The sequence below is a fragment of the Lissotriton vulgaris genome, chromosome 1_2 (assembly GCF_964263255.1).
Source record: "Lissotriton vulgaris chromosome 1_2, aLisVul1.2, whole genome shotgun sequence".
Lineage (NCBI taxonomy): Eukaryota > Metazoa > Chordata > Amphibia > Caudata > Salamandridae > Lissotriton > Lissotriton vulgaris.
This window is the reverse complement of record NC_141686.1, coordinates 43,243,508-43,268,469: the sequence shown is the minus strand read 5'-3', so window position 1 is coordinate 43,268,469 and position 24,962 is coordinate 43,243,508. Positions and strand designations below refer to the sequence as shown.

Genomic DNA, 24,962 nt, shown 5'->3' with positions numbered 1-24,962 from the left:
GCTGTTTGCGCCGACAGTATTAGGGCATTGCTCCTCTGTGAAAAGGCTACTTCTAGGTCTAGTTTTGGCCTTCTCCTCTGCCTCCCTAATTGTTTTGGTAGAGTATCCTCTCTCTTTTAATCTGATTATTAAATCAGATTTGCATTTTTCAAATTGCTCCTCATTGCTGCAAATTCTTTTTATCCTTAGGATTTCTCCATATGGGATACTAGCAATGAGGTGCTTTGGATGCGAACTGGTGGCGTGCAACGTGATGTTACCGGAAGTCGCCTTCCTATACAGTGTACTTTCAAGGTTGTTGTTATGTACAAAGATCTTAACATCGAGAAATTCGATTTCTTTTCTCTCTATGTGGGAAGTAAATCTTAGATTTAAATCATTTTTGTTGATCTCATTCACAAACCATGTAGCTTCCTCTTCTGTACCTTCCCACAGAATGAACACATCATCTATATACCGCAGGTAAGATCTGATATGGGTGTTGTATTCCTCTAGAAAGGCGGTCTTAAGGACCTGCTCCTCCCACCAGCCTACATGCAAGCATGCGTAGCTGGGGGAGAAGCAGGCCCCCATCGCCACTCCCCTCATTTGTTTGTACAGATCTTTGTCGAACAAGAAATAATTATTGTTCAGACACCAACTGATTAGCTGCAGTAAGATTTTGTTATGCTCATATAATGTGCTGGACCGTGTCTCCAAGAAGTATTTAACTGAAGAAAGCCCCTGCGTGTGGTCTATGGACGTGTATAAAGCTTCTATATCTAAAGTGATAAGAAGTAGATTATTAGACCATGGGAGCTTTTTGATTTTCTGCAGAAAATCGCCAGTATCCTTAACATAGCTAGGTAATGACATCACCAAGCCCTGTAGGAAAAAATCGATATACTGGCCTACATGTTCTCCTATACTGTAGATGGCCGATATTATAGGCCTTCCAGGAATAGGGACCACATTTTTATGAATCTTGGGAATTAGGTACAGCACAGGTATCACAGGGAACTCTATTAGCATGTATTTATATTCTTCTGTGGAAATTAAACCTTGTCTTTTCCAAGATGCTAACATTTTATGTAAAGCAGATTTGGCCTTTTCATACTCCTTCATATTAGACTTAGCATAACAATTCACGTCATTCAATTGGCGAGATGCCTCGGCTACATATTCCTTCCTAGGCCACAAAACTAGATTCCCGCCTTTGTCAGACTTTTTGACCACCACCTCCTGATTATTTTCCAATTTTTTGACCAAATCAAAATATGCCTTTCTTTTAAAAAACAAATTTCTTTCACATCTGTTTTTGAGGACAGTATGATTTAATTTTTTCAGATCATTAATGATTAAATCATGGAACACATCAATGCTGTCCTTCGGCATGATTGGAACAAAACTAGACTTTGGTTTGAAGGGGCTGAGCCCAGCCCCCTCTTGGACGTGGTCTATTCTGCGTAGTCGTGCCTGGGTTGCTTGATCTTGTTCATTTTCTTCAGAACTGTCGGAACCATCTGCCAAATCATGTACCAAGAGTAGTTGGTGAACATCCGATGCTGCTAGATTAATAGCCGGTGCACTTTCATTTCCTTCAGCTACAGTATTTTCTTCAATGTCTTTAGATGTCTTGAGTGCAAAGAATTTCTTTAGTTTTAATTTCCTGATGAAACAGTAAACATCAATGCGTGTTCTGGCATAATTAAAACTATCACCTGGGCAAAAGTTGAGACCCAAAGCCAGTAATTGCTCTTCCGCTTTGGATAGGGTAACATTAGACAAATTGATCACGGTGTTGTCTATTACTCCTTTTTGTTCTTTCTCCATTTTGCTTTTGTTTTTTTGTTGTTGGTATTTTTCTTTGCACCTTTTGCGTTGTTTTGTGCTCCAGTTGAGCCATTTTCAATTCCCTTTTTTTTGTTTCTCCCCATAAAAAATACAAAAAAATATAAAACTTCAGAAAAGCCAAAAAAAGAAAAAAATGTTTAAAAAAACAATAAAAAAATATAAAACAACAAAAAGAATAAAAGAATTAAAAAAACAGTTCTTTTTAGAACTACCTCCAATTTATAAAAAAAGGCTTCATTCTTTTTTCCTCATGGTCCGCTCCCCGGTGCTTGTACTGGGCGCTCCCCCCCCGCAAAAATGTGCCCCCACATCAAACCTATGGGGTGAGGGGAGGTCTACTCTGCCCCCTTATGGTCAATTCCCCCTTTGTTTTTGCCACCTCTTTTGTCTCGATCCTACCGAGACACAAGATGGCGGCCGCTCCGGGCTGTTTGGAATGTTTACAGACACCCGAGAGCCAATCAGCTATCCGCGCGCAAGTCGCGTAGCGCGCCCGAAGCGCTCCCCGGTGCGCGTTCCGGGGCGCGGCGATAGATATATATATTTTTTTGAACCTAAATTACTCAAAATCCACTGGAGCACATATCTTGAGACATAGCAAAGGCACATCGGGCTACCAGTCCCTACAATTTTGCCAGTTTGGTGGAAATCCATTCAGCCGTTCGGGCTAAAAGTGAGGTCGACCGCCCTATGGAAATTAGCATGGGGAAAACACGTTTTGGGACCCCCCTTTATCTCGGCCCCCACTTGACGAATCCCCCCCCCAAACTTTCAGGGAAGGACCGGGGCGCCGCGAGGCAAATTTGAGGAAATTTTCAGGCAGATTCCTCAACAGACGTTAAAGTTATTCACAATAGAATGTTGAGATTTTCTATTGAAAATAATCCTAACTATAACTACCTACTGGCGACCGCCAGCAGGTAATATATATATATATATATATATATATATATATATTCGTCCCAAATGTTCCCGCAATGTTTTTGCATGAGACCTGTGAAATAAATCTACTGTGAAAAGAAGAGTGCCACGTTATTGCCTTTGTTTTTGATATATATATATATATATATATATATATATATCACATACACACACAGTCTTTAAATACATGCCAATAGTCCCAATTCAGGAGGGATACTACCAATTTTTTAATCAAAAAGTGTCTTGCTTTATTTTGTCTGTCTGTCTCCCACTTGAAATTGTCTCTGCTTCAATAGAAGTCAATTGGGAAAATCTATTCCCCGACTTTTTTTTCTCCAAAATCTCCAGCTTTCCTGTTCTAAAATGTTGGCATGTATGCAGTACAGTAACAGAGAAAAGAATGTGCCTTGCTAAAGATGGTTAGCTCTACTATACTTACCGTGCAGATATTTGTCAGAAAGTGAACTAGTGAAATAATCAGTTAGGCTACATTAGATAAAATATTCCACTAAATTAAATATGTAATGTTTACTTGAAATTGTAGCTGTGCAGGCTACTTGAAAGAATATTTTGGTTACAATTATCAGATGGCAACACCTTGAACCCGGATCCCATGAGGGATGACATGGCGAATGCAAGATTTACTATAGGGCAATGTAAACTGGGAACTGCATTGCATGAACCCCTCTACTCTGAAAACTGGATCAGACACAGCCAGACTCACTGCACACTAATTGGGGTTGCTGCGATTCTTGGGTGTATTCCAAAGGCAACTAATATGCTTCTGGGACTACTAGATGGTGCTGTAAACACGTGTGGGAAGTTCGCAGACTACTACTTCTGATACAACTGGTTTGGGGATCTCCTAGATTTCTCACATGGAGCCTGAAGAAAGACATTGAGACACTGGGACGGATACCACAAAACACAATGAGAAGGTCTCTGTTCGGTCAGTTATACCCCATGTAGCATTACACCAATAAGGATGACTTGATCCTACCCTTCTGCAGGGTAGGATCAAGTCATCCTTATTGGATCTAGCAACAGTGTATCTAACATCACTGCGTAGCGCAAGAGAATGCTCATGAAGTACCTGAATGAAGCGAAGCACTGACCCCAAAAGTCAGATGAATATAAAGAAGCTGGCCCTCAAAGGACAACTGCACCTTTGCATCATGAAAACTCTCTCCAAAAGTGTTTTCAATAATGAAATATTTCCAACCCTGCCTCCAGGAGTTAAAAGAGGAATGGAAATCTCACTTGAAAGTGGAAATAAATAAAGGAAATATGCCTTCATTACTCCAAGGAAAGATGAGGACCAAATTGATAATAGGTCCTCAGAGTGGAGGATTAACTCCCAGAGGTGGGCATTGCAGCAGAAATGAGAGAGAAAAGACTCTGAGCCATGGTATTCTCTGTTGAAGCCTTACACTTAGGATTACAAAGGTTTAGACATAAGCGTCCAGATAGACAAAGTAAGGACAAAGAATGAGACGTAGGAAGCGGAGGGGTTGGATAGATTGGAATATGGTTTTCTAGTCATAGTACAAATTCTCAGTCACAAAGAAGGAAACACAGCAAGTATAACAAGCATTTGCAATGCAATAGGTCTCGCATTAGGAAAGTTTGAGCTATTGGTCTTGTAAATGACAATTTTTTTATTAATGTGTTGGTTTTTGAAAATAGCTAAATTAATAGCTTTGTCATTGACAATGCCAATAGTTTTAACTTTCGCAAATGTGACACCTATAGCATTTGTACTGCAATATGTGTTGTATTTACGTGACTTAGATGTATTTTTTTTTTTTTCTCAAGAAACTACTTATGTTTATTCAAATATATCATTATACACCGAAAAGAAAACATAGATGCTTCACATAACAGTGTGGTTTTTTTGATTTCAAGAAGATTTTATTGAGAAAGATAATGATACAAATAGTAAAACCAAATACAATATAAGTGATACATTTGGACACAAGCGGAAAATACAAACATGTGCTCGACTTGGGAAGTGAGTAAAATAGCTGTAAATAAAATTAAAAAGAAATCGATGAGAAGTAAAGGATCTGAACCAATATAGGCCTTCAGCAAACAAAAGCAAATGTATCACTTTCTGATTTGAGGATGGGGACAAGGGAGGAGACAGAAGAAAAGAAAGAAAGTAGAAAAGAAGAGAAGATAGCAACAAAGAAGATGAAAGGGAAGAGAGGACAGGAAAGAAGAAATAAGAAGAAGAAGGATTCCCACAGGACTGACCCAATCTAGAACAAAGAACAGACAATAATTAGACAGACAAATCAACAGGGAACTGAGGGACTAACCCTTTCGAGGAGAGCTCCATATAATCATCCAAGGCTGTCCAAACCCCCTTAGAAATGGAAGGCGTAAGGTGTGCTAGATCCACCGAGGTGTGGGCACTGCGTAAAAAGGATATCCACGCCCACCACGTATGGTAAGAGACAGACGAAAAGGATTTCCATTCCATAAGAATGATTTTGACCGCTACAGTCAAGAGAAGATCTAGGAGCTGTAATTCCAAAGGGTCTAAAGGGAGAGGGGTAGGAGCAGCCAAGGGACCTAATAAAACTAAAGGAAAGGACAGTTGGAGCTCAATGTTAAAAATAAGAGATAAAGGTTTCTGAATGAGGTCCCAAAAAGGTTTAAGTAAGGAGCAGTGATAAAACATATGGGGAAAATCACTAGCCACCAAACCACAACTCCAGCAGAGATCATCGTCTTTAAGGTTGAGCGAATGAAGACGCACAGGCGTCCAATGGAGGAGATTGATCGAGAAAAATTTAGATTGCATTAGGGAAGGAGCTATTTTATTACGGAGAGCTAATTTACCAATGGATTGCCAAGCTTCGGACGAGATATGGTCCGTGATGTTGTGATCAAAATGACGTAACCATTTTTGTTGCGCAACCGTCTGATCAGGAAGCGAAGTAGAGGACAGAAATTTATAGATTTTGGAGGCAACATGACCAGATTTGAGCCAAATGTGGAAAAGCGAGATGGTGGAGGAGGAGGGGTGAAGACGGACTTTAGAGACAGCCACCTTGATTTTAAGAAAGGTATAAAAGTCGAGATTTGTCAAAGAGTGTTTGTGAGCCAAGGTAGAGAAAGGTAGGGGGTCACCAGAATCACTATACAGATGTTGAACAAGAGAGATTCCCTTTGCTGCCCAATATGCCATGAGGGTGGGAGAAATATTAAGCTTGATTTTGGAGTTTCTCCAAATAGAAGACCATCTAGTTTTATGCAGAGGAATTGCCACCTTCCTATCTAATTTCTTGACCGCAGCAATTGTCTCAATAATGATAGAACGGGAAAACAGAATATGCAAAGTAGATGTAGTACAGAAAGAGCCAATAGGTAAAGGTGATGCTAAATCCTGTTCTATGAGCAACCAAGAGGGAACATGACGAGTTGGAGGAGAGAATCACAAAGCACCCTGAGAAGCCAAGAAGGCAGTTTGGTATTTCTCCCAATCAGGAAAGTTACAACCTCCCATATCACAGGGTCGACGCAAATATTTATATGCTAAACTAGCTCGTTTGCCATTCCATAGAAATTTAGATGTTAGAGCATCAATTTCTCGAAAGAAGGAATCAGACAATTTAAGCGGAAGCATGGAGGAAACAAAATTAATAATCGGCGTGATCATCATTTTTAAAGTTTGTAAGCGACCCCACCATGAGATATGTTTTGGAGACCATGTATCCAAAAGACAACGCACTTTGAGGAGAGTCTGAGATTCATTATAAGCTACGGTGGCATGAAGAGTAGAACAGAAATAAATTCTCAGATATTTCAGATGTTTAGATTGCCACTTAAAGCCAGCCGAACCCATATGAGCAGGAAAACAATAGGCATTCAAAGGGAACATCTCCGTCTTATCCTTATTTAGGGTATAACCCGAGACCGGTGAAAACAAGGAGATGGTGTCAGAAATAGCAGGGATGGCCAAGGCGATATCATCCGAGAAAATAAGAACATCGTCCGCGTATGCGGCAGTTTTAAGACAGTGAGAACCAAAAGAAAAACCTTTTATATCAGGGTGTAGGTCAATCAACCGAAGAAGAGGATCAATAGATAATAAAAATAAGAGTGGGGACAAGGGACATCCCTGTCTCGTGCCCTGGCGAAGATTAAAAAACGAAGACGTAGCACCATTAACTCTAATGTTAGCTTTAGGTTGGGAATATAAGGACATTACCATATTAATGAAAGAGTCTCCAAGGTTATGCGCGCATAAGACAGCTCGAAGGAATGGCCAAGAAACCTTGTCGAAGGCCTTTTCCGCATCAAGGGCCAAGGCAGCAGCAGGGAGTTGAGATCACTTGGCAGCACCGATAATATGACAGAAAGTGCGTATATTGTCCCTTGCAAGACGACCTGTTACAAAACCAGTTTGGGAAGGATGTACAAGATGGGGAATAAAGGATTCTAACCTTTTAGCCAGGATTTTAGCAAAAATCTTTGCTTCCATGTTTAGGAGAGAAATAGGACGGAAGTTTTTAGGATCCGAATGATCTTTCCCCTCTTTCGGGATCACAACAATGGTGGCTTCAGCAGCCGAACCAGAGACAGATCCATCCTGAACAAAAGAATTAAAGACATATTGTAACTTAGGGACAATCGAAGGGAGAAAAGTTTTATAAAATAATATTGGATAGCCATCAGGGCCAGGGGCTTTACCAGAACGGGTGGCCTTGATCGCAGTCACTATTTCGTCGGGAGAGATAGGTTCATTTAGAATAGAGCGATCTTCCTCAGAGACTGACTGAATTGGTCAAAAGAGGATTGGTTAGAAGGGGTATATAGTTTATTATAGAAGTCGCGAAAAACTTCCAGTATTTCCTCTGATTGGAATTTTTTAGAGCCGGTGTGGTCCGTAATAGAAGAGATTTGCGAGGACTTAAAAGAGAAATCTTGAAATTTTAAGGTAGCAGCCAGAAGTTTCCCAGCCCGATTTTTTAATAGCATCTTCTTGGACTTTTGTGCTTGGACACCAATATGAGCCCTTTTAGTAACAATTGTATTATATTTGTATTTTAGTAGCTTTATTTGTTGTAAGCAAGCCGGATCTTTAGTATGCCGGAAGGAAGCTTCAAGAGTTTTGATTTCAGAAGATAAATCTGTACGTTATTTTTTAATAGCTGAGTTACGCTTGGACATACATTTAATGACCTGACCCCGGAAAGTGCATTTAAAAGAGTCCCAGAGAACGATCGGGGAAGAGACAGAACCCTCGTTTTCACGGAAAAAAGTATCTATAGCTGTAGAAAATTCAGCAACCTGAGAAGAGTCATGTAACACTTCAGTATTTAATCTCCATGAACGAGAACGTGGTTTAGGGGCAAAGGATGATAGCGTAAAACTGACCGCAGCATGATCAGAGACCAAAATAGGGTGTATAAGCGGAGAGGAAGAAGATGAAACAAGAGAAGAATGAACTAGGAGATAGTCAATACGAGAGAAGGAAGAGTGAGGCGAAGAGAAGAAAGAAAAATCACTACCAGTGGGATTATGGAGACGCCAGATATCGTGAAGATGAGAGATGGAACACATATTAAGCATTTGTTTGTGGGATTTAGGAGGACGAAACTGAAATGAAGAATTCCTATCTAAGAGAGGGTCCATCGGTAAGTTAAAATCGCCACCAACAATGAGATTACCAGCATGTGGGGTGTTATTCAATGTTTTGGTAATGGATTTCCAAAAAGTTGGATCAACGTTCGGAGCATAGATATTCATAACATATAAATCATGCTGTCCATCCGACAGTTTAGATAACAGCCATCAACCCTCAGAATCATGATTAGAAGAGATTATTGATAAACCAGAGTTCCTCGAGATTAAAGTAACAACCCCATTCCGTTTGCCAGAGGCATCAGAGCAAGAAACATCCGAAACCCAATCCTTCTTCAAAAACAAGGCTTCTCTATTGGTGATCTTGGACTCTTGAAAAAGAACCAAATCTGTAGAGAGAGACTTACAATAATTCAAAATTTTCGACCTCTTCACCGGATGATTCAAACCCTTAACATTAAGGGATAACACATTTAAACCTGGCATATAAAAAAAGAGGGGTAAACAGAAGACGACACTGATAACAGAAAAAGAAAACACGTCATAAATACGAGGGACCAACCATTAAACAAAAGAAATACTGAGGGAGCGTCCATGTGGGAGAACCAGGAGAACAAAAGAGAAAGAAGAGAGGAAAAGAGAATAGAAAGGAGAGAGAAAAGAGGCAGGAGGGGAGGTCTAAAAAAGACCCACATCATGCAAGGGAGAATGTGGAAAAGGCGAGCAAGGGACCCGTACAAGGAGCAAAAGTGGGTAAAAACAATAGACCAATACTAAAATATAGCGGCTGATAGCAGGAAAATCGGAACTGGTAACAAGGAACAAATAATGCCGGAAGACATCGTTATAATGTAAATAATAAAACTGATAGTAAAAGATTGCTACACTGCAATGTAGGGTAACAACAACCTAGCGAGAGAAATAACTATAATACGCCATAGTAGTAGAATAAATAACAACAAAACACTTATATGAGATAAAGCCTAAATAGTATATAAAATCGAAGAGAATAAAATACATATTGTAAAAGCTAACAACATACTAAAAGAACAACCTATAACTGCATATGACAATACTATGAAGTTGAATTACAGAAGTAAGAAAATAGAGATGTATGAGAAAGGAACTGTCGCAAAACAGCACCTTAGGTAGATAAAAGAGAGAGAGAATAGAAATAAGAGATCAAGAAAAATAAATATCAAAACTAATACTGAAGAGATAACTACACCAAATATAATATACCAACATCTTAGCAGTAGATATATGTATAATGAGTAAGATTAGTAAAATAAGTAATAACACAGTAAGTATATAAGGTAAATCCTAAACAGTAGATAAATGCAAGGCATATAATACACACATATTAAAAGATAACATCATAATTAAGGAACAAGCTATAACTGTATAGGATAAGAGTATGAAGCTTAGTGACAGAAGGAAGAAAGTAGAGATGTAAGGGAACAGAAATGTGGAAAAAGAGGAGAGTTGGTATATAAAAAGATAGAGAAAAAGATCCGTAATAGAAAAAGGAAAGTAAATGTTTGAAGAAGTAATCAGGAGGAACAGAGAAGGACGACAGATAAGAAATAAAAGAGCGAGAATGTGGATAGGAGTAGAATAGAAGAGAAGAAAACAGTGGAAAGACAAAAAAGTGTTCACATAGAATAAATACTATGAATAAGATAGAGAAGTAACATACGAGGAAGAAAGATAAAATCGAGATTAGCATGGAGAAAAGAAGAACAGAATTAGCACGAACATAGCTAGAAGGAAAGACCGACAAATAAGCTTAACTGGAGAGAGGAAGGGAGCAGGCACCCAGAAAAAATACATCCAGAAACAAACAAGAAACAGTTCAAGTTCCTGAAGAACCAGGAGTCTGCGAAGTTGATCTTTGGATTTCCATCTCTATCTCCAACTGGTTGTCCAAGAATGTAGCCAAATCCGCTGGCTCATCGAAGATTCTAGAGCGACCTTTATGAGTGATGCGAAATTTTGAAGGACCAGAAAAAGAAAAAGGAATGCCCATTTCAGAGAGACGTTTCCGAAGATTCAGGAAGCCTTTCCTTCTTATAACCGTGTCTCTGGCAAAGTCCTGGGAAATGGAGATGCGATGGCCATCCCAGCTGACTTGTTTAACTTTCCGCATATGAGAGAGAATCAACTCAGTATGTTGATGCCGCAAAGGCTTAAAAATGATTGCTCTTGGCTGGGTTGCTGCTTTGGGTCGAAAAGTTGGAACACGGTGTGCTCTTTCAATCTCAAACTCTCTGTGGAATGAGATTTGTAATGTGTCCGGAATCCAATGAGATAAGAACTCTATCATAGAGGAAGATGATTTCTCTGAATCTTCCGGTACACCAAAAATGCGCAGATTAGATCTACGATTACGGTCCTCCTGCTCAGTGAGATCTCTGCGCAATGCCGCCATTGAGCGCTCCAAGTGGGTGAGAGATCTGGACTGTTTTTGCATGCCATCTTCTGCAGAACTGATTCGTGATTCTGTAGCTGATACACGAAGAGAAAGGGCTTTAAAGTCATTTCTGATAGCAGACACCTCCACTTGTAACAAGTCTGTGTTAGTTTTTGTTGACTGCGCAATATCATGTATTTCATTAAGGCGCGCTAAAATCGCGTCCAACGTGGAAGCAGTGTCTGATTGAGGAGACTCGGGCGTCGGAGAGACTGATTTAAGCCTTTTCAGCGACGTGCCAACATCTTTTGAGTCTTTGGTGGTCGTAGAACGATTCATAGTAGCAGTGTTGAAGTAGTAGACTGCAAGAGTACCACTTGAGGGAAATAGGAACACAGAAGTTGCGCAGAATGACACACAAAAATAGATATAGGAAACCAAGTCCAATGTGCGCAAAGATATTACTAGCGGCGAAAGTATGTGCAGAGCAGGGGATCACAGTATTGAGTTCGTAGGAAAAAATGTCGACACCTCTATGCAAGAAGCGCTCTGAGAAAAAAACAGCGTGCGAGCAGCTTAAAAACCATCCAAGCAACAATGAAATAACATAAAAAAGGCAAAAATGTTACCAGTAGTAGGCCTCATGGAAGAAACGCACTAGGAAGTCAAGCGGCACTGCAAATTTGTATCCACGGCAGCGCCTCTGAAGTAAAATGACAGGAACGTCAAGAGCGGGAAAATGGCGGCCGCTCGTGAGGAATGCGAGCGCCTTTGAAGGTTGAGGCAGAAATCATGTAGCCGGTGAGCAAACCATCAGGAAAACAGCATCAAACAGCTCTCCGCATGTTCCGCTGATGAGGGTTGCCTTTTCTGCGAAGAAGGGCAGCAAGAAGTGGAGAAAATCGCTCGACGGGACGAACTCGCCTCGGAGCTCAAGCGCAACACGCCATGCAGAAGCGGCGCGCAAGCCACGCCCCTACGTGACTTAGATGTATTGATATTACAAATAACAATGGCTTTTTAAATTTTTTTAATAATTAATACCTAAATGAAAGTTATTGTAATTTATAATGGCAATAGCTTAAACGTTTGTAAATGACTTTTGTGAAGATTATGTTCAGTGTATTTTATTGTGACGAAAATCCAAGAACAGAAGTAAAATATTAACATCTTTTTGTGACATTTGTAATAAAGCTTGAAACATTGAGAGAGCATATTTGAACCAATAGTTGTTATGGAGAGGGAGGGGGGTGGGCTGCCTACTAATGCGTGTGGCAACAGAGAGAGAATGGGGCGCACGCTGGAGAGGGAGGGGGTCGCCTTCCTGGTTAGGCCGAGACCTAAAAAGATGGATTTATGCCCAGAGATCTGTACTGGGGTGAATGTATGACATTGCCCTGCATTCTGTCCATCAACTGTTCTTTTCGCGATAGATATTCTACGACATCGCTCACCTTACACAAACTGAATGTATCACCAGGGAGAGTAATTGGATGCTGCCTGCCAAGAGTTCTGGAAAACATTAAATGAGAAATGAATTCACAAGGGTGAGAGAGGGTGGAGCGTTCAAGGTTCCATGTTACAATTCTACTCAAGGTTACAAGCAGGCAGTTAGGATGAAAGTTTCTCTCCAGAAGATGCAAATAAACGTAGCTAGTATTTTCAGAGTTTCAAATGCGGGGGGTGGGGTGGAGGGATGGAGAGGAGGAGGGGGGTGGAGGGATGGAGAGGAGGGGGGGGATTAACACCAAAGCAGGCCAACGCGGCAACACGTTTTATGTTTGTAGACACGCTCCGTCATACTTCCAATGGGCTGAATGAGCCAGTTTCCACCTTAAATATGATGAAGCCTTGTCGTATTTGTTTGGGTAAATGCTACGGGAGAGCGGCGATTACTGTACGGGATATTCCCAAAAAGAAGTTTGGGCGGCAGGCAATTTAAATGCAACTAGCTGTAAGGAGGCTAGCTGTTGAGCAATTGCGCCAAAAATAAACGTAGCTAGTATTTTCAGAGTTTCAAATGCGGGGGGTGGGGTGGAGGGATGGAGAGGAGGGGGGGGGGGGGTGGATGGATGGAGAGGAGGGGGGGATTAACACCAAAGCAGGCCAACGCGGCAACACGTTTTATGTTTGTAGATACGCTCCGTCATACTTCCAATGGGCTGAATGAGCCAGTTTCCACCTTAAATATGATGAAGCCTTGTCGTATTTGTTTGGGTAAATGCTACGGGAGTGCGGCGATTACTGTACGGGATACTCCCAAAAAGAAGTTTGGGCGGCAGGCAATTTAAATGCAGCCAGCTGTAAGGAGGCTAGCTGTTGAGCAATTCAGCGCCAAAATGGAAAGCCTTTAGCTGTGGGTCCAAGATAAACTGATCAAGGATCCATGAGAGGTTTACAAGTGAACCTATGTTTCAAAGGAGCAGCTGCTGACACCTGAAATCTCCGACGACAATTTACAAGGGAAGCGGACGCCATCCCGAGAAACGTAAACAGTTTGATAGCCTACGTGTTCTAACAAGCTCTCGGCATTGTTGTGGCGAGTGAGCAGGAAAGTGAGCAGGAAGAAGAAAGATAAGAGAAGAGTGCAGGAAGCAAGAAAACAAGAGAAACCATCGAAGAACATGAAAAGGAACAGGGAGTGGGGGAAGAGGGCAGAAGTTAAGGAGCCAAATAGGACGTTCGGGGGGGGGGGAAACCTGTGGGAGGCTGCTGCCTTTGATGTGAGACCAGGGGGGGAAGTAGAGATGCGAGTCACTGCCTGGGGCCGTGAAGTGTGAACCAGTGGACGAGATGCGTGTTACCGCCTGAGTCCGTGAAGTGTGAATGAACCAGTGGGCGGGGAGGCAGGAGCAAATGGTAAGGGGAGCCTTTGAAGAGAAAGGCAGGGGGATAGAAGCGAAGTCACGAGCACGTGCACTTCTACAAATCCGGATCATAAAAGTTAGATTTCTGGATCGGCGGCATTAGGTCTCTCTGCGAGACCTAAAAAGGATGCACCAGACAAACCCTAGTGGGTAAGGGGAAGCCCCCAAGAGGCATTATTGTCAGACTGCCATCCTACCAGTAGAATGAACTGCTCACAATATGCTCAGTAGCTCAACCTGCTCGTGTTCTGTGAAAACCATCAACTTCTGCTAAAAGATCTTGCCCCAGGTAGTCTAATGAAGGGATAGTGCTCCACAACGCCACTAAGGTGCTTAACATGAGTTTCTATTGGACATTCCTATGAGGATTACAAAAGCAAAATACCTTTTATGCAACAATGGAGCACAAGGAGCTCAAAGACCAAGAAGTTCCTGTGGATTAGAGCGAAGTGATAAGCTTCCCCCAGTTCATTCGGAGAAGATAAGAAACCACAAGCGCTGCTCCTAGAAGGCAATTACCTAGGCAGATATTGAAGTGGAGATGGAGTTATTGTTTCAAGAAAGATATCTGAAGCTTAGCACTCAAACAGGCAAAAAACTTCCCTACTTGTAAAACCAATGGTTGAGGTGAACTTTTGGACACTTGATTACTTTTTCAAGCAGATGTCATGTCAGTGAAATACGTAGGCATCCATCTGGCTCCAAAGGTTAGTAAACTGTACGTTTACAGACCTTACACTGAGACAAAAAGGGAACTTTGCATAAATGGTTACACCAATAGATCTTGTGGATGGGACACATATTTGCTGCCACATTGAGCATAATCCCCCACTCCATTGTACGAATTGCAGGCTCTCACAATTTGCAGAGAGAAAGGACTTCTTGGACCTTTAACAAGACAAGGTTATTTATCAAGCAGGGCAGGCACTCACTCTTCCACCTAAAAAGAATCTAAAATACCGCACATGCTACCCACGTGAGGGTGGCAGAGGACTCCAAGAGATCAGGGATTGCTATAAAGCAGGCCGATTTTTAGTTTCAAGGGAATGGGAATGGGCCCAGCACTTTAAAGACGTTTGCTGTGTGATGCTGCCTGGCCCGTTACATGATAAAAACTAAAACTTGTATTACAGCCAAATTACCAACACTATGTTAGGTCTTACGGAACTCCATGGAGACAACAAGTCTTCTCAGGATTTTTCCTGCTGTTCCAACGCTGGTTCATTTTCATCTAAAATTTTACCGGCTAACTGAATAGTGGCTTTTAAGAGCTGGAAAGAGGGTGACTGATGCTCCATAGTGGATCTTTCTTCAAGGTAACAAAATAGAACATAGGTCTGTAAGAAGATGAGTGGGATGACAGATGCAGACACGAGATAGATAACACCTTTTGAAATAATGATAATTGCACATTTGGAACGATTACAGGCTCTGTAAATTGACAGTGGACCGCTGAGAGTGTGGTGGAATTCTAGGCCTCACTAGCTAAAACAATGTCATGGAAAATATGAAAGGACATCACAAAACATAAACAGGCCACTATGCACACATAATTATTCTTTATAAGGATGCCCTGGTGATATCTAGCCTCTTAAAGATGAAGCATGGTTCTGGGTTCTTCACACCACGGCTGGAGAAAATGTGGAATGGCAGATATGCCCATATCATGGATATTTGGTGGTTATGCCCTAGGGTGAAGAAATAATGGAAAGAGGTGTTAGAAGCTGTTGAGATGGAAACGTCCTTCACATGGTGAGGGATGTGCACCCCTCCCCCGCGTGCCCCAACTGTAATGATGTCTGAATCCCTGATGCTGATTTATGTTCTCATGGGCCAACACGGATCAAGCATGTATGCCATGACATAAGCCTGTCTCATCAGAAGTTAAGCAGCATAAAAGTGATGGCTGGAGCATACCGTTTATTGATCAGTAGGAGTGAACAAGTCCTTTTTAGGTCTCGCCTGAACCAGCGCATGCGTTGCTCTGGCGAGACATTTAGTGAGTGGGCTTTTAAAAGTCCTACCACACGCTTTTGCTGGCCTCAAGCTTGCGGTTACGCGCACAGCCGCCAGCTGGCTTTCCTCTCGGCCTTTAGCCGTCGCTCTCCCTCAGAGCCTCCACTCAGCCCCCTCCCTTGCTGCTCTTTCACGCTCCCACCCCTGCTGCTCTTTCACATCATTTTGAGAGCGAGTGAAAATAGGGCTGTAAATTTTGTCACAGGGCTCGTTTTCATTGTTCATCATTGTGCACCTTTTATTAGCTCCGCAATGAGCCCCACGGTTGCTTATTTGCATTCAAGGTTCAGTACCAGAGTATACTTTCTGTCCATCTGTGGACCCTATGGCGTGTTAAATCCCTCACACCCCAGCACACTGCCCTCCAAGAAGCCTCACTCCTCAATGAAAGGCTAAATGACGGGGGTTTTGGCAGTGGCGTCTGGTGGATTTTGGAAGTGGAGAAGCTGGGTATACAGCAGCAAACGCCTCAGACTTCAAAAGCACTGCATAGCACACAGCTTCAGGCTTTGCCAACCCCTGGGCCGTATACCTTCACAGGCTTTCAAATCATCTGTGAGCACATACCCTTAAACACGAGCTCAGATATGCAGCTAACATTCATGCACACACAGTTGCAGGCACGCACACAAAAACAGTCATACAGACATACTCATGCACTCCCCAGCACACAGATAAACACACACAGGCTGCAACACAACACAAGCACTGTGCAGCACTCCACACCAAACCAATGTAGGCCAAAGGGGAGTTAAGCACATCTGCAGAACTTTAAATGAGCGAGTCTGTAGGCTTCAACCCAATGACACAAGTAACAAGCATTTGTATAGCCAATAGGTTTCGCCTTTGGGACCTTATAAGTGTTTAACCATGCAACAGGTAATGTTGGTGCACCAAGGATATTGTGCTGCATAACTAAATACTTATAAGGTCCCAAAAGCGAGGCCTTTAGCTATGCCAATGCTTGTTACCTGTGTCATTGGGTTGAAGCCTACAAGCTCACTCATTTAAAGTTCTGCAGATGTGCTTAACTCCCCTTTGGCCTACATTGGTTTGGTGTGGAGTGCTGCACAGTGCTTGTGTGGTACACATATGCTGGGTGTGTGGTACAATACAGGGATAATGCAATACTGTACAATGTGTACATATTATATACATGAGCTGGGTGTATGTGTGCTTGTGAAGGGCACAATACATTAAATATCACAGCATTGACTAGAGGAACATAAGGAGATGAGGTATAAGAATCAATTCAGACAGATTCTGCATCCCAGTAAATTGCTTGGGACACACTGGAGGAAGAGGGAGACAGGCTCTTCAGTGCACTTCAAAGGGGGCTCCTTGATTCAGAGAAAGTACACTAGGAAGGGGACTGGGCATCAGGAAGGAGATGGGCTGATCACACTTTCCTGGCTCGGACGCGTGGCGGCAATTAAGATAACCCTTTTGCCGCAGATTCTTTACATCTTTCAGACCCTCCCGCTACGCCCGCCGGCGGGTTGGCTTCAGAAGACCCAGGCGGACTTGACGCGCTATGTCTGGAACGGGCGCCGTCCCCGCATTAAGCAGCCAATAGAGTCTCTCCCACCGGCACATGGGGGCGATGATCTGCCGGACCTCACCCTGTACTTCCAAGCAGCACAGCTGCGCACACTAGTGAAATGGTACCAACTTGAATTCAGCAAACACTGGCTCTTTCAAGATCAGGCGGTGGCTGGCCGCCCCCTCCAAGGTGTACCCTTCCTTCCGAGGTGTCACAGACCCCCTAATCTTTACGCGTCTTATATCACGAGTACTGTGATGAAAATTTGGGATCTGGTGGCTGTACGAAATGAACTCACCTCATTCTCTTCCCCCCTGACGCCCATATTCGGGAACCCCGACTTCACGCCGGGCTTAGACTCGCAGGCATTCAAAACCTGGAGGACCACTCCCTGCAGGGAAGTGGGCATATGTTCAACCTGGAGGGAGTCCTCTCCTTTCAGAAAGTGAAAGAGGAGTACGGGATACAAGAGGCGGATCGACTCCCTTACCTGCAGGTCCGGCACTGGGTCCTGCACCCATCCGTTCGACCGGGTGCGCAAAGATTCCTTACGCCATATGAGAAATGGCTTCTCACACGCACGTCAGAGAAGAAACTGCTTTCAGATCTATACCAACACCTACTTCTCACACACATATGCACCTACCACCCAGGGAGGGCTAGATGGGAGGAGGACCTCAGGAGGCAACTCACACGGAAGGAATGGGAAGGGATTTATCATAGAGCCAGACATTCGGCCTACCATACTGGCCTCACGGAGACCCTGACGAAAGTAGCCATGTATTGGTACCACACCCCAGCGCGCATACATCAATTGGACCCCAAGACAAGCGATCGCTGCTGGAGGGGGTGTGGGGAACGGGGCACACTGGAACACCTGCTCTGGAGCTGTGAGAAGCTGCAACAATACTGGTCCACCATCCTGGATCTCATAGACGCACACTTAGACACTCAACTGCCTCGATTCCCTGCTTATGTGCTTCTAGGCCTGCCGAATACACTGATGTATCCCCTGAAATCCCATGAGAGGGAGGTTGATTGCCATAGCGCTGGGTGCTGCGGTACAGAATATTGTGGCACGCTGGAGAGACCCACAGCCCCCCATACACCTTGGCTGGCTCCATAGACTCTGGATGGTATTGGGGATGGAGAAGCTATCCCTGACTGCGGCGGGCGGGGTGAGGAGTTTGCCGACCTTTGGCGGCCATTTCTGACGCTGCTCACAGGGGAATTTCGGGAATTGAGCTGCCCCCGCTACCTGCGACTACTGCATCTAGCAGATACTCCTATCCCAGAACCTAAGGTTAAGACTCGGAGGCGCGCAATTCAGGGCGGAAGGGTTCGGGAACCAGCTCTCTAGCACAGTTGTAATGAGGGGGATCGGGCCAGCATTACTTAGCGGACAATAAGGAGGGTGGGGATTGGGGTTGGGGGGGGGCGGTTTGGGCTTGTTGGGGGTTTAACTGTATTGCATAGATCACTACAGCATCCGACTCATGCCATACTTGTTTGACGCGGCCGGCCCAGCTGGGTTGTAGGCGGCTTGCTGTGTTTAATATGTACGGAACGATGCTCATGCCCGCCAAGAGTTTTCTTAAACACTGTAAGTGTGTGACCGGTGCCTTCACATGCATGGGTCGGAGTGTTCTGTTGCTCTGAATAAAAACATTTAATACTAAGAATGATGATGGATCATACCCAGATCAGTTGACTAGGGGTGAGTTCTTGCAATGTTCAACACTCCGTCCATCATACCCTTTGGTTTTGCTTTGTTCGCCCTAAGTTGTCAGGGTATGCCCAGACGTGAGTCCCTTGCTCACTTTGCCACTGGATTCAAGCTAGCCTGGCTGATGACGGCCGATTAGCCAGAAACCGGTCCCAGGATGCTTGTTTCCGGTCCAGGGAAGACCTGGCTTGGCAGTTCGAGCTGGACTGTTCCCATGAGGCACAGGGTCAGACTGATTTGCATATGGCCATGTCTGAACTGGGGTGGCGGAGTGAGCTAAAGATTGATGATGGACTAAACCCAGATCCGGTGAGTGCTTGCAATGTTCAACACTCCGTCCATCCTCCCCTTTGGTTTTGCTTTGTCCCCCCTACTAGGATAATCATTCAGATTCTATGTAACAAAACTGCTACCTACAGGCTGCCATATGGTGCAATAGCAATCCACCTTTAAAGGCCCATTGGCTTTTGCGCGTGCTTTATTAATCTCAGGCCTATAGCATTTCTTGTACGAACTCAGCACTGTGACTTAAGCATTTGCTTTCCAATTAGGCAAAAAGTGCATTACAAGCACTCTTAGCCTTTGGAAGAACACAACTTCTATCCAATTAAATGTTGTACTCAAGGTACTCAAAATGTGGGAATAGCTAAAGCCCTTCTCACTTCTTAAATCTCTTTTTCTGTTCAGTATAGACAGACTGGCGACTGTGAAACCAGGCACAAAAAAAAACACAGTGAACAGTGCAGACTGAAGTTATACATAAGTAAAACAAGCATTTGCAATGCAATAGGTCTTGCATTTACACAAGACCCATTGCCTTGCAAACGGTAGGCATCACGACAATGGGAGGGAGGGCGGGGGGAGAAGGCACAGACAACGGGAGGGAGGGCATGGGGGAGAAGGCACGGACAAGGGGAGGGTGGGGGGGTGAGAAGGCAGACAAAGGGGTGGAGGGAGAAGGCATGGACAACTGGAGGGCGGGCAAGAAGGCACGGACATCGGGAGGAGAGGGAGTGAAGGCACGGACAACTGGAGGGAGGGGAGAAGGCACGGACAAAGGGAGGGGGGCGAGAAGGCACAGACAACGGGAGGGGTGGGGGGGAGTAAAGAATGCATCAATGTACATTGTACCTGCAGTAGGAGAACCTCATTAAAGAAAATAGTGCTCACAGTCTAAATAACACGTATCATATAACAACTGAAGTAAAGGGGCCAGTCACAATGGGAGGTGACAAATGAAGAAAAGGCAGTACTAAGGAGGGACCAACAAGCCTATCAACGAATCAGAAGCCAGCATTTAGGACAGACAATGACACAAACCAATAGCAAATACCGGCCCAGCTTCTATTCACCTACATTAGGCTCGACCTAAAAACACATTAGGGAGGCTTGAATGTGAAAGAAAGCATTACCCACCAACCTCTATTTGTACCTGTACATTCTGTGTGTGCCAGTACCAGTCACATATTTAGATTTATCTTGAAATGCAAACTTAATAAATGTTTAGACTTGGTTTTGCATTATCCTTAAAAAGTATTAATTTTAAACATAACTCACCCGCTTGACGGACCGGGAATTCAACCTGATCAGAAATTATGATCTGTAATAATGTTGGTGCGAAGTTGATAATCTTGTAGGACTACAAAAAAAAAAATAAGATTACATGTAAATACACTTTGACAATAAGTGCTGAAGGGAGCCATTTTAGTAAATTGAGTTACAGTAAAAGAAGCAAGGTGGCAAATTGCTTGCTGTCCTGGGGACTAGCGATACAAAAGAGGGTGGTGATGGACGGAGCATCTGAATCAATCAAACACTCACACCCAGTCAAAAGATCTGGGTTTAATCCATCACAGTTCTTTAGCCCACTCTGCCACCCCAGTTCAGACATGGCTATATGCAAATCAGTCTGACCCTGTGCCTCATGGGAACAGTCCAGCCCGAACTGCCAAGCCATGTCTTCCCTCATGTATTTTGTTTACTCACAACTATCACTTTTACCTTATGTAAGTTAACGTCTGCTTTTGTAATATGTTCACGTGTTATGTTCTCCTCATGTATCAGTTCAGTTCCTAGTGTGAAGCGCTCTGACGCATCGGGGTAAAGTCCGTAGTACATAAACATGCATAAATAAATAAATAAAGTAATTGCTAAACATGCGCATTCTTCCAGCTTGTATCACACTCCTACCATTGTACTTCTAGCCCGTTATTGCGAAACACACGCGCGCGCTACAGCACGGCGTGTCATTTCTCTCACGTATTTTGTTTACTCACAACTATCACTTTTACCTTATGTAAGTTAGCGTCTGCTTTTGTAATATGTTCACGTGTTATGTTCTCCTCATGTATCAGTTCTGTTCCTAGTGTGAAGCGCTCTAATGCCTCGGGGTAAAGTCCGTAGTACATAAAAATGCATAAAGAATTAAATAAAGTAATTGGTAAACATGCGCATTCTCCCAGCTTGTATCTCTCACCTACCATAGTAGTTCTCTGTATCGATAAAGACACACGCGTGCGCGCTACAGCAAGGCGTGTCATTTCTATTACTGTTCCTTAAAGCACGCCGTTCAACAAAATTTCTTTTTTTTTTAAATAGCCTGTAATTGCGAAACACACGCGCGCGGTACAGCAAGGCGTGTCATTGCTCTCATGTATTTTGTTTACTCACAACTATCACTTTTACCTTATGTAAGTTAACGTCTGCTTTTGTAATATGTTCACGTGTTATGTTCTCCTCATGTATCAGTTCTGTTCCTAGTGTGAAGCGCTCTGACGCATCGGGGTAAAGTCCGTAGTACATAAACATGAATAAATAAATAAATAAAGTAATTGGTAAACATGCGCATTCTTCCAGCTTGTATCTCACTCCTACCATTGTACTTCTCTGTATCGATAAAGACACACACGTGCGCGCTACAGCAAGGCGTGTCATATCAAAGCCCGTAATTGCTAAACACACGCGCGCGCGCTACAGCAAGGCGTGTCATTTCTCTTACCGTGCCCGTAGCTATGTTGCTCCTCCTACGGCCTATTGGTGTCGGTTACGAGCTTCATGCGCGTAATAGACACCAATAGGCCATGGGAGGAGCAATGCTCACAGAAAAAGCAAATAGATTTAGGTCTTTCATTATGGAAACAACGCCAAGGCCAATCAATCAATCAATCAATCAATCAGTGACACTTATAAAGCGCGCTACATACCCGTGGGGTCTCAAGGCGCTGGGGGGGGGGGGGGAGCCGCTACTGCTCGAACAGCCAGGTCTTCAGCTTCTTCCTGAAGGAGAGGTGGTCTTGGGTCAGGCGCAGGTCGGGAGGGAGGGAGTTCCAGGTCTTGGCGGCCAGGTGGGAGAAGGACCTTCCTCCTGTAGTCGCTCTTCGGATGCGGGGGACGGCGGCGAGGGCGTGGTTGGCTGATCGGAGGTGGCGTTTGGGAGCGTAGAAGTTGACTCGGCTGTTGAGGTAGCTCGGGCCTTGGTCGTGTAGGGCTTTGTGTGCGTGGGTGAGGAGGCGGAAGGTGATTCTTTTGTTGACGGGGAGCCAGTGAAGGTCTCGCAGATGTCCGGAGATGTGGCTGGTTCGTGGGATGTCGAGGATGAGTCTGGCTGAGGCGTTCTGGATCCGCTGGAGTCTCTTCTGGAGCTTGGCGGTGGTCCCGGCGTAGAGGGCGTTGCCGTAGTCCAGTCGGCTGGTGACGAGGGCCTGGGTGACGGTCTTCCTGGTCTCGGTGGGGATCCACCAGAAGATCTTCCGTAGCATGCGTAGGATGTTGAAGCATGCCGAGGAGACGTTGTTGACTTGCCTGGTCATGGAGAGGGAGGAGTCCAGGATGAAGCCCAGGTTGCGTGCATGGTCTGTCGGTTTGGGTGCGGTGCCCAGGGCGGGAGGCCACCAGGAGTCGTCCCAGGCGGAGGGAGAGGAGCCCAGGATGAGGACCTCCGTCTTGTCCGAGTTCAGTTTCAGGCGGCTGGTCGTCATCCACTCGGCTACCTCTTTCATCCCTTCGTGCAGGTTGGCTCTGGCGGCGGCGGGGTCGTTGGTCAGGGAGAGGATCAGCTGGGTGTCGTCGGCGTAGGAGATTATGCTGAGGTTGTGTTTGCGTACGATGGCCGCGAGGGGGCTCATGTAGACGTTGAAGAGGGTGGGGCTCAGAGATGATCCTTGGGGGACGCCGCAGATGACTTCGGTGGCCTCTGACTTGTACGGTGGTAGGCGGACTCTCTGTGTTCTCCCGTCGAGGAAGGAGGTGATCCACTCCAGCGCCTTGTCCTGGATTCCAACGTTGCTGAGGCGCCGTACTAGGGTGCGGTGGCAGACCGTGTCGAATGCCGCGGAGAGGTCTAGGAGGATGAGGGCCGCTGTTTCTCCATTGTCCATCAGGGCTCGGATGTCGTCGGTGGCGGCGATGAGGGCGGTCTCGGTGCTGTGGTTGGCTCGGAAGCCGGACTGTGAGTGGTCGAGGGATCCGTTTGTCTCGAGGAAAGCGGCCATCTGCTTGTTGACGGTCTTCTCGATGACTTTGGCTGGAAACGGGAGGAGCGAGATGGGGCGGTAATTCTTGAGGTCGGTGGGGTCCGCTGTTGGTTTCTTGAGTAGGGCGCTGAGTTCGGCGTGTTTCCAGCTCTCGGGGAAGATGGTGGTGTCGAGGGATGTGTTGATGATGTCTCGCAGGTGGGGTGCGATGACAGCGTCGGCTTTGTTGAAGACGTGGTGAGGGCAGGGGTCGGTCGGTGATCCGGAGTGGATGGAGTTCATCGTGCGGATGGTGTCTTCGGTGCTGATCGGGGTCCAGGCGCGGAGGGTGGTGGTGGGGGGTGGTTGTTCGGTCATGGTGTGCGTTGGTTGGTTGTTGAAGCTGTTGTGTATGTCCGCGATCTTGTTGTGGAAGTATGAAGCCAGGGAGTTGCAGAGGTCTTGCGATGGGGTGATGTCGTTGTTTCCTGCGCTGGGGTTGGAAAGCTCTTTGACGATGTTGAAGAGTTCCTTGCAGTTGTGTGCGTTGTTGTCCAACCGGTCCTTGAATGCTGTTTTCTTGGCGGCGCGGATCAGCTGGTGGTGTTTCCGGGTGGCAAGTTTGAAGGAGGTCCTGTTGTCCGGTGTCGGTTCCCTTCTCCAGACTTTCTCGAGGGCTCGGCAGTTCTTCTTGGAGCTCTTGAGTTCGTCGGTGAACCATGGGGCTTTCTTGCTGCCGGGTCTGCTGGGCGGGGTCCTCAGTGGGGCGAGTTCGTCCGCGCAGTTGCTGATCCACTTCGTGAGGTTGTCGGCGGCCTGGCTGGGGTTCGCTGAGCTGGCAGGAGGGTGCTGGCTCAGGGAGGTGGCGAGCTGGTCTGCTGTGATCTTGTTCCAGCTTCTGCGGGCGGTCTGTTGCTGGTGGTGGTGGGTCGTTGTTTTCTTGAAGGTGAAGTGGACGCAGCTGTGGTCCGTCCATTGAAGCTCTGTGGTGTGGCTGAAGTTGATGTCCTTGCTGGATGAGAAGACAGCGTCGAGTGTGTGTCCGGCGAGGTGGGTGGGGGTGGACACCAGTTGCTTGAGTCCCAGGTTGGTGAGGTTGTCGAGCAGGGTGCTGGTGTTGCGGTCGTTGTTGTTCTCCAGATGGAAGTTGAGGTCTCCCAGGAGGATGTAGTCAGCGGAGGGGAGGGCATGTGGGCTGACGAAGTCGGCGATGTCCTCGCTGAATTGTGTGCGTGGTCCAGGGGGTCGGTAGATCAGGGTGCCTCTGAGGGTGGTGTTCGGGTTGGTGTGGATCTGGAAATGCAGGTGTTCGGCGGTGGTCAGGGAGTTGTCGGTGCTGGTCGTGAGACGGATGGTGCTCCTGTGGATGATGGCGATGCCTCCTCCCATCTGGTTGGCGTTTCGGTCCCTCCGGACGATCTTGTAGCCCTCTGGGATGGCGATGGCGATGTCGGGAGCTGAAGAGGCGTAAACAAAAAAGGACCCGCACGAGCATTTTACTGTGAAAAGTGGCTCTGAAAACCCCTTTCTTTGTTTACAAAATGCCTCGCGCTGCGCGAAGCACTGATACGCAGTGCAACGCTAGGCAGGGGACCTA

The 24,962-nt window shown here is 45.2% G+C and overlaps 1 protein-coding gene across 2 annotated transcripts in view; it reads right to left on the bottom strand.

Annotated features, from left to right (window-relative positions):
* The window catches only part of IPO8 (importin 8), a 672,931-nt gene that overhangs the window by 592,866 nt on the left and 55,103 nt on the right, over positions 1-24,962 (bottom strand). For both annotated transcript variants that reach the window (XM_086952791.1, XM_086952792.1), the window contains exon 2: positions 20,472-20,553. In XM_086952791.1, the coding sequence (XP_086808917.1) occupies positions 20,472-20,553 (82 nt within the window). The remainder of the gene's footprint in view (positions 1-20,471; positions 20,554-24,962) is intronic.